General features: G+C 43.8%; 1 protein-coding gene across 3 annotated transcripts in view; it reads right to left on the bottom strand.

The window, feature by feature from the left end:
- The window catches only part of Sec24AB (Protein transport protein Sec24AB), a 140120-nt gene that overhangs the window by 106313 nt on the left and 14890 nt on the right, over positions 1–18917 (bottom strand). For 2 of the 3 annotated variants that reach the window (XM_065432844.2, XM_065432845.1), the window contains exons 4-6: positions 15221–15313; positions 8773–9596; positions 1351–1539 (exon numbers count right to left, since the gene is read on the bottom strand). In XM_065432844.2, the coding sequence (XP_065288916.1) occupies positions 1351–1539; positions 8773–9596; positions 15221–15313 (1106 nt within the window). The remainder of the gene's footprint in view (positions 1–1350; positions 1540–8772; positions 9597–15220; positions 15314–18917) is intronic. The other variant, XM_065432846.2, reaches the window with a different exon arrangement.

The following is an 18917-nucleotide window of genomic DNA, read 5'->3' as shown; positions in this document are numbered from 1 at the left end:
CACCTGTTTGAAGCGGCACCATGAGCAGCACGCACATTGCTACCGACATGTGACAACGGTGTTTTGCATGCCTACTAGGTGAGATCGTTGTTCAAAACGCACTTTCAGTTTGCGTTTCTTGCGACTGACGACTCGGCGATGCCTAGGCCAATCGCGTGAGGCGAAACTGAACGCAAACTGGACATGCGTTTCGAACAATCCCCGATCGCGGCAGTGCACTGCGTAATGTGCACCTCGGTGAGAAAAATACAGCAAAAACAAAGAAATCCACATCCCACCTACATGGAATTGTTTATGGCGCTTGAGATGGCGGTCACGGCATATGGAGTGTCACGCATCGAGCCATGATTGAGCGATAGTCCGGGAATACGCATCCCTTGCTTCAAGAACGCTGGTTTTGGTGCCACCCGACAGGCATCTTGTGCGGATTCGGCGCCGGATGTAGATTTACGCGAAAGGGCCGTTATCTCGATCGTTTGCCTTCGTGTACACGAGATACGATCACTTTTGTGATTGGCACCGGACGCGCCGGCACCTACGGGCAATAGCGTGCACTGGAGAAATGCTGCTGCATGTGCTGTTACTCTGCATCCAGTGCCGAGTTACGCAAAATCTCGTAAAGTGATCGCATCTCCGAAAGCAATTGACCAAGAATACTGCGCTGCGGCAGTACTGCCACTGCTGGTCGACGCATGCGGCACACTTTGTACTGTCAGCAATGCGGTTCTATATCCTCGAGCAAAGCTTGCAAAGTAGGCTAACGGAATTTGGACAGTAAAGTTTTGTTCTGCAAGGCATTACCTACTTGTGCTGTCTCTTTTTGCAACAACGAAATTCTTGCGAAAGCAAATTTTTTCGCATTCCCCGCCGATTTTGTTATTGCGAGGTTCAACTGTATGTGTCAGACTTTACAAAATCAATGTACTAGTATATGTTATATCACGGTTTGACTGTACAATTGTTTCTGCTTGATAGACTCTAATAGCCGACAAATACGGGCTTGACCAGCATTGTGCCAGACATGTGGGGCACAAAGAGAAAGCACAAAAGGGCAGCTCATGCATAGATTACCAACACTGCCACCAGTTGCTACACACGTAGCAACTGAAGGGCAGGGGGGCAATTGGTTTTCCACCTTGAAGTATGAAAGGGTGAAACCGGACAGTGCACGAGAAAAAAAGATAAGAAAACAAGCTGCAATTCAAACAATAGTGCAATTCTTTCCTTTGTTCTGTTGTGTACTGTTTTGTTTGAATCAAAGAGAGAAGCATGCTTTGTATGACCCATCTCTGTTTCAGTGGTGTCATCCAGATGCCGTTGCAAAGGCACAAAGGGGGCATTGGGTCTTACCCAAAGCTTGTTGAAGCTGGCATTTACACTCAGCCCTGCCATTCTTGAATGCAGCTCTGGGTCATAGCCTGGCACTCCTCCCATGGGTGGCTCAAGAGTTGGCTGCTGCTGCTGCTGCTGCTGTTGAGTGGTGTAGAGGGGAGGTGGTGGCTGCATACTGTTGGCGCCACTTGAATGACTGTAGCTAAGCTGCATCATAAGTGTGAAAAACAGTCAATGCAAGTAATCGGTGAAGATTACAATACACAAACGCACTCCCAAGGCAACCAAAAATTAGGACAAAGGCAGCCTTGACGTAGAGAAAAGGAAAAATGTAACAATGCAAGGCTGAAAGTGGCACATTTAGAAGGATAGCATAGTGATGCCCATGCTATGCAAGAAAAATCAGTAGCTACGCAACTGTAAAAACAGATAAGTTGCTATTCTACAGGGAATATTCATGTTTACTCATAGCAGCAGGCACCTGGTTCATCTTATACAGCATTCTTTAGGCTCACGAAGCAAGGATTGTTAGGTCAAGGAGCCATGCAGAAGCCTTCTCACACTTGATTATTGCATTCATAATCTTTTCTGTGCAAGCAAGGTGGTCCAGTGTGCATTCAACTGGCTCTGGAGCAGCCACGTGCTTTGTTCAGTTTTCATGCAGTGCTGCACAGTGATGTGAAGTGTCTCACAATATTGTACAGTAATGAATAAGGGTGTTTGCTAAGGCAGTGTTTAAATTGCAAGACATTAGGGACTGTTAATCAAGCTTCTGTCAAAAATCATTCTGAAATCATCTGCATGCTCTTGTGTGAGTGAAAACCCCACAGGACAGGAAGAATTGCTTGTAATAATTTGTGCATACACTGTTGAAACGCTGATGGATAAAAGCAACCCACAGTGGGAAAAAGAAAGTTTCACTTGACATTAGCACAATGCAATTATCAAAATATCACACACTCATGATACTCTATCGTTGTTTGAGACATCATTAAAGCACAGTAGACGTCGTATTGGAAAATTAAACAACCTGAGAGAAGCTTTTGTATCTTTACTGCTGCTGTCATTTAAAAATTATGTTGCTGAGCCAAGCAAACTGCCAATTTTGGGTTGTTTTATTGAGGAAGTGCTAGGAGAACTGGCGGATAGCTTTGACAATACCTCCAGTCAAAGTTTTATTTTTCCAAACTCCCAAATTTGCTTAAAATTGTCAAATCTGAGAAATGGTTAAAGTTCAGTCATTTAAGACAGTGCATGATGTTACTAGAAGAATAATTCGAAGTGAAATATTAAAGAGTGCATAGAAAAATGGTACATCACATCGTATGACTTCTACAGACACTGTAACAAAAGCGTGAAGTTTGCGCAGCCTGCCTTTGAATTTTTATGTCGAAGATAGAAGAATGGCACATGTCCCTACACTAAAAACAGAGTGTGGCATCTGGAAGGCAAAATGGCAGGCCATGCAAGGAGAAGAGCTCCCACACTACTCGACAGATGCTCGATCAAATTGAATATGGCAGAGACTTGCTCCTAAAAGTTCACATACAGTTGAACCACAATATAACAAAGTTGTAATTGTAGCGAAAAGCCACCTCGCCAGTGCAGTGCCATCTTCGCATCGCAGTTGCCTCGGCACCCTCAATAATTAGTTCGTACGTCACCAGCAGAGCTTTGTTCACAGAGCTTTGCCTTTTTCAGCACTATACCCCCATAGACCAACCTCTTGGCTTGAATCAGCATTGTATCTTTGTTCACCTAGAAATCTGACCCCATACATCTTCGACTAAACATGTAAAACGGGCAGCAAGGTCAGCAACAGGGCAAGATATAGGTACTCCGCTGAGTTACGATACAGGTGGTAAAAACAGGGAAATGCAATGACTTGAAGAAAAATCATTTCTGTGATACGCTTCCTAGGCGTAGGTACTGGCATAAAACAACATGCAACAACACCCGTCTGCAGTAAACATTCACTAATTCAACTCAAAAAAGTTGCAGTTTCACCCGAAAGGCAATGCATCGGTTGCGATAGCGAATTAGTAGACAGCTATACAAAGTAACAATAGTAACTTTATTGGCCATATAGACTTGTAAACGCACGTAAAGGCCGCTGTGCTCTCGCCACTTAGTTTGCATTGAAGTGAGAGGCAGCACGAAGGTCAATTCGCTCACTGCTGCTGCCGCACTTTCTCACTCCAACATTTTGACAGCAAGTGCGTGTGGTCATTGAGATATATTCCCTTTCGCCCACTCTGCTCCGTCGAGGCCTGAGCCAGCAAGCGCAAGCCAGCATCCTGAGCACCTCACGATGTGCTCGGGACCTGCTGTTGACCCGGGACGTGCTGTTGACTCAGGCCCTGCTGACCCAGGCCCGAGCGCGTTGCACAGCACGGCCAATGGGAATGCACTCATGACGTGGTATCGCAGCCAATAGGAAGTTTCGCTGCTACAGACATCAGCGGCTTTTTCGCTCAATGGGCCATTTGACACTTTCACATAAAAAAAAATGCTGGTTACGTGCCTCAGTGTCACATATCAGCCTTTTCCTTTTAATCGCTGCTTCCATGGAAAAGCTTATCCTACAGTGCCTGTGGCAATGGCAATTAAGTTCTGGGGTTTTATGAGCCAAAACCATGATACGATTATAAGACGATTGATTTTGACTACCTAGGACTCCATTCTGCACTTAGATTTAAGAACACGGGCAATTTTGCGTTTCACCCCCATCAGAATGCAGCCGCCGCAACCGAGGCGGTGGCTGAGGTCGAACCTGCGCCCACAAGGTCAGCAAAGCAATGCCAGAGCCACCAAGTTACCAAGGCAAGTCATGGCAACGGCAATATGTACACACAATAATGGATACACAATATTGAATGGTCTATCAACAGTGTGCTACATATGGAAATACTATACTTCCCCATTGCAAGAAGAGAACTGTATTTGATTCATCAAATATATAAGCATGTGACCAATGAAAAATTTCAAGTCAATTTTGTTGTACTCTAGACTAAGGTTGAGCGAAAAGTGCTCTAACAAGCTTTCCAAATGCTGGAGGAGTAAAATTAAAATGCAATAAAAAATTTTCTATGAAGTCGTTTTTTTTTTCAAGAGGGGGGGGGGGGGCAGCTCCATTTTATTGGCCACATTCGTGGGCACCTCAAAGTCTAAAAAATGAGCTTTTATACCGAGAACACTGTCCCACATGGGCTACGAAGTGCAAGGCTTCTCAACTTCAGACCTTATCCTGCAGTAGGCTAGATTTTTATGATCAGAAACCCAGTTTTCGGCACCTCGAAACAGTTTTCAAGGAATTACAAGGGTTGTAACTATTTAAGAAGCTCAAGGCCTATCAAACTTTTAGCCTAAAATTGGGGGTATTCAAGATATGCAGTTATAGTTTTATGAACCTTGTTGATAGATTGGCCCTCTTACCACCACTGAAAGTTACATGCTAGTGGCCTCTGCCTTGCCTACACCCTTCCTTTTCAGTTTGCATATCCTTTTATTACATCCATTTTCACCCTTAACATGGAAAGAGGAATACAGTAGAACCTCACTCGTACGTTTTAGAAAAAAACTACAGTCAATTCTCGTTACTACGAACCCCAGATTAACGAATTTCTCAAATGTACAAATATTTTAAGTATCCCCACCAGATTGCCTATATTTTCAATGTAAAAATATTTCAGAACTACGAATTTCAATACAGCGCATATTTCAGAATAACACACAATTTATTTTCCCCTTTCTAGCCGAGGAACATCAGTATTACGAATTCGGCTAAAAGTAAAAGCGCCGCAACTCTCGCGTGAAACCGAAACAGAGTGCAGTAGCTATCATCATCACCATGTCAAGTTCCAACAGCTTCCCCACTAACTTCACCAAGAGCTTCACGACAAAGGTTTGGTGATGTTCACGCGAGATCCAACAATGAATGCAGCTAGCGACGGTGCCAGGAAAAAGAAAAAGCAGTTTTCATTGCAGGAAAAATTGGACATTTTGCAGAAAGCTGACGCAGGAAAAAAGCAAACTGACATGTGCAGACAGCTTGGCATTGCCCCATCGACCATCGTGACCATCTTGAAAGACCGAGACAAGATTGTCAAGCTTCACCGGGAATCGCAACTCGCTCCTATGAGGAAATGGCTACGACTGCAAAACTTTCAAAATGTGGACCAAGCTGTTCTCACGTGGTTCAAAGATGCCATACTGAAAAATGTTCCCGTGTCTGGCCCAATGCTCCAAGAAAAAGCCAGTGAATTAGCCGATGCACTTGAAATAACTGGGTTCAACGCCAGTGCGGGTTGGCTTTTTCCTTTCTGCCAAATCGTACTTTGAAAGCAATATTTTCAATGCAGATGAGACCGCATATATTTTTTTTTATAAGCTTCTGCCAGACCGGACGATGCACTTCAAAAAGCAGCAGTAGAAATGAGGCAAGGAGTCGCATCTTTGTGTGACAGTCCTGCTCTGCTGCAATGCAAAAGGCACAAAGAAAATTAAACCACTCTTCATCGGAGAGTACGCAAAGCCTCGCTGCATGAAAAATGTCATGTTGTTACCGTACGACTACCGCGCCGACAAACGAGCCAGGATCACCAGAGAACTCTTTTCTGTGTGGCTCATCAAACTAGACGACCAAATGAGGAGGGATGACCGAAGAATTCTACTGGTTGTCGACAACTGCTTCGCTCACATTGTGAATGTTCAGTTGACGCACATTCCAAACGTGTGCACATGCCAAACACGTCCTTGCTGCAACCCCTAGACCAAGGCATTATAAAGAGTGTGAAAGCAAAACTTCGTAGGTACCTTGTGCAGCGGTTGATTATCAACCTTCGCCTAAAGCAGCCAACTGCAATCAACATTCGTCAGGCAGCGGAAATGCTCACAGGAGTTTAGTGGAGCTTGAAGACGTCCACCATTAGCAACTGCTGGTGAAAAGCAGGGCTTGTCAAAACACCTGTGCAGCTTGAAGATGACCTGGGAGTGATTGACAACAACCCAGAAGACCTGTGGACCGAGGTTGCAGAACTGCTGCCCGCTGTCTCTTCATTTGACGACTACGTGGAGAGCGACAGCACAGCAGTAACGGCGGCGGACCTGACAACCGCAGAGATTGTTAACTGCATTCACGATGTCTCCAGTGACGATCACAACCCAAAGCAAGACGACTGGGTCACCGAACACAAAAGATGAGATCGTGTCGAACATTGATGCTTTAGTGCACATGAACAAAGTTTGCACTTTCATCGGTCGGTGCAATGACATACCCGATGAGGTATTGCGCGAACTGGAAGATGTAGACGCATTCCTAATCGGTCGTGCGTGCTGCACGTGCCAGAAGAAAGTCACTAATTTCTTCAAATAAAGCAGTTTTGGAGTGAGTGAAACATTTTTATTTGAGAGTATGCTTGTCTGCACGTGCGCCTACTGCCAAGGTACGTCATTTTCATTCCTAGGTTTGTCGACTGGCTTATAACCGCAAGTTTTTCATTACAACAATATTTCAAAATAACGAACGATTTTTAGCGGTCCCACATGATTCGTTACATCGAGATTTGACTGAATAGAAACACTTAGTAACCGGGAAAACGTACGATCTAAAGTCACAAACATTTACAAGACTCATTTGTAGTTGGCTCTATGTAATGTGAAGCATTGCATGAATCACTGCAGCACAAGGTACTGACCCGCGCTGAGCTGGTGGAGCCTGAGCAGCCCTGAGAAGCCCATCATTTCTGTTTTTTCAGCTTGAGCAAGTTGATGTTTGCACTCCTAACTTGGCCTGGGTCAACAGCTTTTTCAGGCAAGGCAATGCGCGGAAAAATTCTGACGTGCTCACTCCACGCGAATCGTTGCAGCATGAAACGCCGAGTGTTTCAAGACAGACATGAAAAACCAAAATGAAATTGAGCTGGTGGGAAACTCCAGAATACAATGCTACCAGAGCGAAACATGACACTCACTTCGCACCGCATGAAGCAGAGAACCATGGCATGTTTGGGGTACCGCCTATTGAAAGCGTGCATGCTTCCAATGGCACTATATCACAAGTACTGTGAAACAGAAAGGTGAAGACACTTATTGCAATATGATTGGTGGTGATAGCCACCAATCACATTGGCGTGCGATAAATTCGTCGTACGACAACTCGCGAGAGTTCCTGGTATCGGAATAGGAAACTGAGTGCACACTGGCGTTTTCACGCGACTTGGGCAGGCGAGTACTGCGGGGAAGCCGCTACGGCAGGCGGCTACTGCTCTCGATCACACACACATCGAGCTTATTCTCGTTTGCATGAGGCCTAGCAGCCAGAAAACATTACACAATCACAGTTAGGCAGTGCACTGATCATTAGTGCCAAAAAACATGTTTTTCAGGAACGTATCAAGTGGTAAAAAAAGGAGGCGTAACTGCATTGAGCCTTTTTTGTTTGTCATTTTTTGTTTTCGATTGTGGATGTTGGTGCCAGGAAATTGTACCAAATGAGATTGTATCAACGAGGTTCTACTGTACACTATCTGCCAAACATATGACCCATATGTCATCAACACTTTCTATAACAATCACAGCATCAGTGCAAAAAAAGTACTCAAGGAAGGTGTACTACTGAGGTGCAGCATGTCGTTCATTATACTGATGTGTTGTCTGAGCAGTGAAGAAATGCCACACAATTTCTCATGTCTTGTACGTCATCCACCGTGGTCGCTTAGTGGCTTTGTCACTACACTACTAAGCACGAGGTCGTGGCATAAAATCCCGGCCACAGCAGCCACATTTTAATAAGGGAAAAATGCAAAAGTGCTCCTGTACCATGGATTAGGTGCAAGTTAAAGAACCCCAGGTGGTCAAAATTAATCGGAGTCCCCCACTATGGAGTGCCTCATAATCAAATCAGGGTTTTGGCACGTAAAACCCCATAATTAAAAAAAGTAATCCTTGACGTCTCGTACCATCCTGTATGAGATGAGGCCTTCTCATCATGTGCATTCTGTTGACAGATGGTTGAGCACCCTTCATGTTTTGCCCAGGGCCCTGATCACACATTATCAAATGCTACAGCCAAAGAATTTGTTGTAAGCAACTAGAGTTGTTAAGAGAAATCTTTTTGTTTGTGGCAATGCCTATTCACAATTCAGGAAGCATCAAGCTATAAAGTCCCAGAATTTCATCTCCCTTCCACTAGTTTCAAAGCTTTTCATCACGACACTACAACCAAGGATCACGGGTCTCATTTTGCAAGAGTACTATCTTAACATAATGCTAGCAATGATTAATAACGACTATGAAATGACCCTTTTTCCTATTTCTCTTGAATTTAAAGAACCTTTACCACTCAGAGAAAATTAAAAACCAGGTAACATGTTACATCCTTTCAAGATACAACCAAATACCATGCAGAAGAAAGGCCACCAAGGTCAACTGCGTTCCTACCTGTTGCGGATACGATGGCCTTCCATGCAATGTCTGGGGCTGAGCAGATGAAGTTGGTGGTGAACCAGGGTAACCCTGCCTCTGCTGTGGTGCACCAGGCGTACTGCCTGGAGGTGGTCCATACCCCTGAGATTGTGTTGCTGGGTGTGAAACAGGTGGTGAAGGCACTCCAGAACTGGCCACACCTGGCACCCTGGGGCCCTGAAAGGGTGCTGGTACACTCTGTCCCGACACTGGTGGAGGTGGGCCTGAAAAATGGGACGATGGTGGATGTGGCACTGAAGATGTTGGAGGGCCAGGCAGTCGGCTTGTGCCCGAAGGTTGAGACACAGGGGGACCTGAGACTGGTGGTGCTAGACCCTGAGCAGGGGCTGCTGAACCCAGAATGGATGGTGCTGGGCCCAAGACTGGCCGAAAGGTGGTGGGCGCTGATAACTGGCCTTGAAATGCAGGTTGAGGGCTGGTAGCTGGATGCTGGTTGGACGAGACAGGAGGTGGCATACCTGGCACAGATTGCACACCCAAAGTGGGAGGTCCGGGGAAAGCACTTGAGGGAGTGGACACTGGATATGTGCTACCAGAGACAGGTGGCGAAGGTAGGCTGCTGGGCCCTGACGCAGGCACTGGCCTGGCAAATGGGGCTCCAGAGACAGAAGGTGGCCCCATCGGAGGTTGCCCAGGCTGCTGTGGTGCCACCCTTGCAAAAGATGATGAGCTTGATCCCTGAGAGGCTGGTGGATAGAATCCTGCTACTGGTGGTTGCGGGCCTCCTCGGAGGGGTGGAGCCGCCTGACTGGTGTTAGGGTACATGTAGTTGACGGGGCCTTGAGTGGACAGCAAAAATGGCAAATGTCACTCAGTTGACATTACCCAGAGATATGGTTCACAGTACTCATCAATAGAGAGCCAGTGATATAAGATCACTTGTGTTTTTACAACATTAAAAGTACTACACTGCATTGGCAACTTTTCCTGGTTGAGTGTGTCTGATTTAAACGTGTGTCACCAAACAGTTTCTCAGTCACTGCAAATGTGGGGAACAATGAAAGCTGAAGATTACATTTTTGTTAGTAAATTAATGAATCAAGTGTGCCTATTAAAGCCAACAATTATGCCTTGCAACTAGAACACTGGAATGGGAAATGACTTGGTACTATAGTCAGCGACACATGTAGAATGCAACAGAGGCTCATCCCATAAAGACGTAATGTGCCAGCTTCTTCATCCCTCCGTGCTTTAAGAAATGCAGTCTGCGACCAGTAAAGAATGCAGGAGAAGCTCTTCCTACAAAATTGTGCTGCACCGCACCTCCATGCTCCCAGAAGATAATTCCCTTACAGATAGCAGCCCCCAGTAGCTCATGCTGCAGTCATGCAGTCATGCATCTCTTGCATGTACAGCCAAAACTGGCAAGTGTGGACATGAATAAGACAGCTCCGGGAACTCCAGAATAGGGTTGCGTGAAAGATACCTGACCTCGCCTAGTGTTCAGAGAACCTCTTTGCACATTGTCTAGAAGATGCCACCACAAGGTGTGGATCCTTTTTCAGACCGATATATGTTGGTTGTAGCCCACAAATGCTACTGTGGCACCTGAGCAAGGTGGAGGCTGGGGCATGAATAGCAAGAAAGGAGGAGAGGGAGAATCAGACGTGGTGACTCACTGGTGCATGCACTAAAACACTCTTGGAGGGGAATTGCCGCTGCATTCTTGGGCAGTCACTGACTACAGTACAGTCAAACAAGTAAGATGTGCATTGAACTTGGATGTTCGCAATCTGACTAGCACAAAGTACATGATCACTGATATTTTCTTTTTAAATCTGCTACTTTTGATGCTGATGTTTCAAAGAAGGCATCATACCATTAATAGCGCCTGTTTTTAGTAGTTATGGTTCATTGCACAGTTATCACTGCCTGAAAAACAAAAACAAAGGTTTTCAGACGTTTTACAGAGATGTTCACCAGTGCTTCAAAATCAATACTAAGGCGAGATGCCTATGCGAGAGGGCACCAGATTAGTTTTGACCATTTGCAGTTCTATAATGTACACATTAAGTAAAAGAGCATGTTTGCATTCTATGCCCATCAAAATGTGGCCGCCATGGCCAGGAATTGAACCTGTGACCTCATGCTCAGCAGCAGAGCACCAGAGCCACTGAGCCATCACAGGTACATAGCTTCACTTTCCACTATAATCATTTCATGGCTCTCATTATGCACACACAGATTTTTCAGTGTGCGTGTGTGCTAGTGTTCTTGTTTGCTTCTATGGGTGCATTATTTTTCTCTTATGCTCTTCCTTCGCTCTCGTCAGCTGAAGAAGCATGCCAAGGCTGTTACTAGCTAGCCTTTTCAGTTAATAAAACTTACTTTCACATCCACACATTTTGCTATATACCGTATTTACTAGATGTTAACGCGCCCTCGATAACGTGCACCCATTTGCCATGCCTTAAAAAAAAGTCCCGCAATTTTGCACCCGTTTTATTGGAATAAAAGTGCACGTTAGATTCGGGTAAATATGGTACTTGATGTATATATTATTTCCATGCAATTCACTCCAGGAATATGCAAGTTTTGCAGACAATGGGTAGGCTGCACAGTGTAAATAACATGGTGGCGAGTGCTCAAGATGCTATTGTGCAAGGCCAGTTGTCTGGTACGACACAGCACCAGTGAGCAGTTTAGCACAGATGAGCAAAACATGCAAGATATATCTTTGTCCACTACTGTACATGCCTGAATGTGACAAGGCTTACATTGTGAAGGACTCCTATTAATGCCATGACAACATTTCTACGAACTCCTTATTTAAATCACGGGTGTCCTACATTTATATAAAAATATAGAAGAAAATTACCTAAAAGATACGACATTCAACGCGAAATTTGCAACAAGTCCTCTTCATGCGACTTCTAACATCTCGTCACACGGCTCAAATTAACCTCACTGTCGTGGTCCAAGTCAATCAACATTATTTTCATCAAGACACATGCTCTATCGCAATTTGATTTGTCAAAGGTAGCAACATGTTGGAAATGCTACAGACAGAGTACGAACCACTGTGCGAAACGTATGGGGTTGTGCCCCATCTTGTCAGAGTACAGCTTACATGTTACATTTTCACCATCAGACAGGCAGCAGAAGTCATTCCAAATGCACATTAAAGAATACATTCCATATTTTACATACCGTCTATTGAACAACGTTTTTACAAAATTTTGACAGTTATCAGGGTGGGCACAGGTGTTTGTGCCTAGCAACTATAGCAATCTTAGCAAATATAAGACTGCAGCCAAGTAATTCAATGAACAAGCTGAGAGACAAGAGTGAGTCAGATTAATACCTCTGTCACATGGGCACCTGCGAACTCTGTTGACATGAAATTCCCTAATGGAGATTTACGGCAATGGAGTTGCAGCCGTGCTACATAGCACAATGCGAGTTTTTGACAGGCGCCACATGGGACAGAAACGGCACTGCTGCGCTTACTTTCGCGTAGAACTGCTCACATATGCAGTTGCCATTAAAGGTAGTTTTTTTTTTATGCACTATGTAATATAATAAAATCACAGCAAGGAAGTTTGCTGTATACATTACTGCAAGACTTGTTTTCCAAGGATAGCGAAGTTGAAAGTGGTGCTGGCCACAGTGCGTTCTCGCTTTCGTACGTGGGCAGCATCGGTCACGTTGTTCGACCGGTGCGCTTCGAGTTGTGGTTCTGTGCTATGTAATCATGTGTGTGCGTGTGTTTACGGTGAGCTCAACTGCTTCCAGACAAGTGACAAAGCAGATAAACAAACTAAATGGAGAAACAACAATTCCCCATGTGGCATGGCGAAGCATTGGTGTAGAGGGTACAGGCGCTACGTCCTTAAAAACAAATGAAAAACTCCTATTATGTGGCGTGTAAACCAAGGCAAAAAAATATGAGCCAATTATGGCGATTTTATTAGCGTGGTTTTCTTTGCAGCTGTAGCTATCTGGGAACGAAAGTACTCCATCCAGCCATAATGGTCACTGCCGAACTCCCTACACCAAAATCTCCATAACTTTCTTGGTGCAAAGGAGACCGTGTGACATGAAGCGCAACTCCCTTGACGTAAAGACGAAGGAGTTAAATGGAGTTCGCAGGTGCCCATGTGACTGGGGTATAATATAACCAGATGCAAAATATCTGCGAGAGCCAACGTAAATCAAGAATCGAGCAGGGATGCTAATGCTAATTTGAACATCAAACATGAGGCCTTAGATCGTATGTAAAAATAAAACCTGTTTTTTCTTAAATTCATAGCTAAATAATGCAGGCCTTTACTGTTTCATTTAATTATTACACAACAAAACCTTGGTAATTCGAAGTTGGCAGAAACTGCAGAAAATATTCAGATGTAATAGGTTTTTGTCAAATCAGTTCTGCATGAATATGTGACGTGGAGGAAAATTCATGGAAGTGAAAACTGACTTGAGAGGGAATTCATGAAAGTAAAATTCATCTTTCTTAACTAATTTTTCAAATTATTGGGGAATTTTGAAAAAGAAGCAAGTAGATTTGTTGCAGAGGCACACATCACACGCTTATTCAACTGCTGGTCAGTTATTACATTCTTCTTTCCTAGATCATCCTATTCAATCAAATACATTCAGGGTCATGTTCTCAGCTGTTTAAACTGATGCAGCATTACAGATGTACCGACGCTTCACTCAAAATGCTGGACATTGCATGTGATGCCCACCAGGAGGAGCATCATTTGGTGGTTATGGAAAGTTTCAGCACAACACAATGCTCAATCCACTGCTCCAATCTGTGCCAACATTGGTGCCACGCACTGCTACCCAGAGCGTGCACATGTGACACTTTTTTGTGTCATCATTTGTGTCATCATTTTGTCTAACATTTCGGCATAATCATGGCACAGCCTAAATGCACGTATTTACTGCACAGTATGACTCCGCACTCGTTGCACTCCTTCTCAGGAAACAGCAGTGTCCACCGAAAACGCAGTTGTCTGTGCATACTGAATGCATCATTCTGTTAGCTTTGTTCACTATTCTCATTGGCATTCAGTTGATTGATTGATTGACTTGGTTTGATGTCCCAATGCAACACGTGCTACAAGAGACACCATAATGGAGAGCTCTGGATTAATTTTGATCGCCTGTGGTTCTTTCAACCTACACCCAAGCCACAGTAAATGAGTGTTTTTGCATTCCACCTCCATTGGAATGTGGCTGCCAGGGCTGGGAACCCAACCTGCAACCTCCTGTTTGCAGTTGAACACTGTAGTCGCCAAGACACAGTGGCAAGAGTACTCATCAGTAATTAACATCCTTCTCAACTTTCAGACACTAGAAATAACTAGGTCTTCAAGATCGACCCTCAACGTTGTAGGCCAAGCTACCTAGAGAAGGCGAGTGCCCAGAATTGCTGTGATGCACCACCCAAGCATGGAATTCATGCCGAAATTTCATGCAGACAGACATCAATGCGGAATCTGTGCCATCACACATTACTGTCTTTTCCTGGATCCCACAAAGAGACATGTCAGTGCTGCAGGTTTCCTAAGCAATGCTGAAGGCCTCAGAGGGCACAGCCAATGTCAATGAATTATCTAAGTTGGTATGTGCTGTCTCACCATTCTAGTAAACTAGAACTAGTAAAATTTGCAGTAGAAATTATGGGACAGCAGAAAATTTTTTAAATTTCAAATAAACTGATATCAAATTATCAAGGTTTTACTGTATGTAAATGTTCAAATTATTACCAGCAAAGGAGCTTTCAGACACCAATCAGAAAAATAAAAAGTGCCTTCAAATGATGCCAAACACTACAGCAACTTAGAATGAATTGAGAAAAGAGCTAAAACAAACCACACATAAAAAAGTGAAAAGTCATAACTGCTTTTATGAAAGCAAGTGCAAAACTTATTTCCAAGGTGAAAAGAAATTTGTCCTAAGCAACCATATGCAAAATGACATTGAATGCACAACAGCAGAAAAAAAAATAATCAAGAATGAAGAGCTGAGCTTGGCAACTCATAAGTGGACATACAGCACAGGCACACGAGAGGAGTGCAGCACTGTGTGTGTCTGCTCCCCGGTCTATATTACGTTCCAGCCCTGTTGGTCCAAAAATGGACCTCTCCACAGGTGTTTAGTTTTTACAGCGTGGTGTTCTATCTCAGTGGTGATAACCATGCAGCCCATTTCTGTACCTTCCTTACAACATCCACACACAGTGCTCGTCTCATCCAGCATGCCAGCAGAGCCTCCAAAACAAAAATAATGTCTGCATCATAGCACAACTAACAGCTTTTAGAAAACAAGACTAGACCAAATACAGAACTGCAGAGTAACCAAGCAAAGAAAAAGAGAATGAAACGCTCATGCAAGCCCAAATTGCCAGCAGAGGAAAGCAAGTTGACTGGGACATAGGACAGGGACATACTCGGCCTGGGAGAAGAGAACTGCCCCTCCATGAAATCGTAACGCTGACTTGGGATTGGAGAAGCATTCCGTGAGGACTTCGCTGACGTTGGCTCTACAGAAGGAGGGGCATGGGGAGGGACATGGCAACAGTCATGCCACACAGTTAGTCGGATGACATCCCACATAGGACAAAAAGAGCAGGAAACAGGGAACAGGTTAAGAGAATAGAGAACTTGCAGACCCAACACCACAAAGACAGAGAGTGCAGCAAACAGTTATTTTAGTAATTTGCGTCATTCAAGCGCACATACAAGCAGACAAAACTCCAATACACCAATATGCACCTTTCTACAGCCTGGAGTCCATGGAATACAAGAGAAATATGAATCTGACAAATTCAGCTTCATTCTCAGAATGAAGACACACCATCACGATCTAGGGCTATGTACCACACTGTCAAATTGTCAATTAACAAATTTGTTACAATAACGAAAAAAAGGTCATGCATGAAAACAATCTCTTTTCCCAGCAGTTTTGACACTAATTGCTGTAGACCTTGCAATACAAAATTCAGTAGTGCTACAGTTGGGCAGGACATGGCAAGATTCACATAAATGCCAACCTAAACATTTGTCATAAACGAACCCAGCCATTTTCCGTCCAATTTTTGCCGCGTTAATGTATGCATTAATAATTATACCTAACCTGTCTTTAATTGCTCATGGGACCCATCCCCCAAGTTCTTGCAGTAGCTTTGCCTACAGGCATCTACGGAAACTGTGTGCATCATATGACATTACCCCCTTTGTGCACATCAGCTTCAGTACTAGCAGCTCTAAGTCTAACTTAAATTTATCTAAAGAATTCTCAGTACAGAAGTTCCCCTTCGGTAGAATTTTTTCAAAGAAGACCTTGCATACTTTTTTTGAACGTATAGTGAAGCAATTTTGTGCTGCAGCCTTGGGCTCCTGCCAGAACAAACCACACAGAAACTGCAAACACTTTGCATTGTTAGGCCACTTTTCAACCTGTAGGCTTTTCAGTGCCTGTATTAGATGCACGTGTGCTTGGTAAGAACACTAAGCAACACAAAAGGTGCAGGCTACAACCTGAGGACACCAGCCTAAGCTACAGTGGTGTTTGTTTGACCCCATTCTGTATGTTGATTGCATTATGACGCCAGTACTATAACTGACACGTGGAAGTGCTATAGCACACACGCACGCACTTGCATTGGCATGGCAGAGTTCTTATAATTTGTATCTGCAATAGGTAGAAAAAGCACCAAGCAACGAGTGCTCATAGAAAGTGCCCAGTCAGTCAGTGTCCTGAAAGGCACGCAACTCTCTAAACCCTGCAAAATGATAGGAGGCATGCCATGGCCAAGTCATGTTATACAAATAATTGAAGATAGTTTGCAAACCAGCCCGAATAAGTGGACATGACATTTCTGTCACAATGAGAAGCTAGTTTCAAGACCACAGCACTTCATTTTAGCTGTTCGTATAAGCACTAATGACGCAGACAGCAAAGATACAAATAGAGGGACACACATCTGTCCCTGTGTGCATCTTCGTATAATACGGCTATCGTGAATTTTGAAAATCACAACACAGACAGGACAACCACAGCTAAAAGGATGCACGCAACCAATGAGTCCAAGTCCCGACATTACGCCTACATACTCAACCAGGAATCTGCACTTTTCCTTTTAGCCATGATCCTATTTTTCTGACCGCTACAAAAACGAGCATGGCAGACTTGATGTGCAATTTGCATGTTTATAGGCCTCATTAGCTGCAGCACTCTCCATGCCATATGTATCCTTTCTTGAGAGCACAAACCTCAAGCCTTCAGCAACCAAAGCATGGAGCCAGGCAAAACTTTGTCTGGGGTTAGTTGGTTTATGAGCTAAGATCTAAAAAAATCTAGCATAAAAAAAGGATAAGAACACAGTGCAAATAATTTTTTGTTCTTAACTATGGAGCCAGGATTTATTTGTTACTTTTGAATGTGCTACAGTGTGACTTTGGGCAAATTTTATGCTAACTTAGCTTTAAAGGGACATTAAAGGCAAATATTAAGCCAAGCTAAAGTGATAGATTAATACTCTAAAACATCCAAGGCATCAATATCATCATGAACAGAGCTTTACTAAAAGAGAAAGTGAGGTAAATGTAAGACAAGATTTGACACTCTGCCAGGACATTTTGGTACTAGCCCTATCACGTAACACCTCATTATAACTGTCTCTCTAGTACTGAACAACTGATAAAATAAAGATCATTGCATCGTATTATAAGACCAAAGAAGATTATTCTTGTCCACTGCTATTCAGTTCCAGAAAAAAGAATTGACGTTACCTTTGACAACGGTGTGTGTGGTCAAAGAATTTCGTTTTTACTCGGCCCCCCACTACCCGCATTCACATTTGGGTAGTGTCCGTATTGCACAGTGCTAAGCTGGTTTTGCTAGCTCATGAAACTGACACTAACTGCCAGTAGCATAAAATGCTGCGTCCACACTTTCGCATCTTACAGAAAAAATCGTAGCACAGTCTCTCGAGCTTCATTTTACTCATTGACGGTAGTAAAGTCCGGTAACGACGTATGCAGCATCACACCACTACACTCATGACGGGAGAGTTCAATTAGGTTGGTGGAATGCAGCCCCATTCAGTGGCGATTTTCTCTACAACTCAGTCTTTTCTTGGCACAAAACAAACAGTGCGAGGCCTCTGGAGTGGTATTTTAAGTCCAGATTGACGTAATACAGTAGGTTTCAGTTAATTCGACTCCAGTTAATCAATCTTTGGGTTAATTCAATCCCGACCTAAGATAACGGCCAGCACCCATACATGCCCATACATTTCTATAGGCTCAAACTTCCATTATTTCAATCTCAAATTAGCCTTCAGTGCATAAATTGAATTTATTGCATTAAATAAATTGCATTTATTGCGCTTTGCACCAAGGATGGAAAGGGGCCACTGTCATGGGACACAGTACACTTTCTTTAATTATACAGGCGCACATGCACTGTCTCTGGTCACAGTACGAGCACCTAGACGCCCAATAAGCATACTGGCAGTCATTCAGAGCTGTTTCAGAAATTGCTGTGGCAATTTAAGCCCAGGACAAATAGTCCCAGGACAAATAAACCGTTGTTATATCATTCAGCCCATTCCAAACTGGTAAAAAGAGGAATTGCAAAAATGTGTTTTACTAATGCACTTACTGTTCCCCTTCTTCGTGTGTTGTTTTATTTGGTGCCATCTTTGTAATCATACTAAATCATGCCATCACTGCACTGATGAAGCGTCCAGACAACAGGCCCTGTGGCTACATGAAGCAGGTTATCCCAATCATGTTCTGGCGTCAGTTGCAGAGGGAATACTTGGGCAAGTGCAGCAATCTGGGACTTCTGAACGTGCGGAAGGAAACAGTAACCGCGAGAAAAAAAGACCAACAGTAGTACCTCATATCCACCGGTTGTCGCACAACTTAAAGAAAATTGCCCGCCGAGGTAACACTGATGTGGTTTTTTCTGCACCTAACAAACTAATCAGCTTGTGCAGGAAAACAAGACCAGAAAAGAAAGAAAGTGCTCCTAGCTGCCAAGTTAAGCACAGGAAGAAGTTTAGAGATTGTAAGACATCAATTATATATCGTATACCCTTATCATGTGGGAAGTATTACGTCGGACAGTCGGGCAGA

Source organism: Dermacentor albipictus, chromosome 1 (assembly GCF_038994185.2).
Source record: "Dermacentor albipictus isolate Rhodes 1998 colony chromosome 1, USDA_Dalb.pri_finalv2, whole genome shotgun sequence".
NCBI lineage: Eukaryota > Metazoa > Arthropoda > Arachnida > Ixodida > Ixodidae > Dermacentor > Dermacentor albipictus.
Note: the sequence above shows the minus strand (reverse complement) of the source record. Positions and strands in the feature narration are given on the sequence as shown.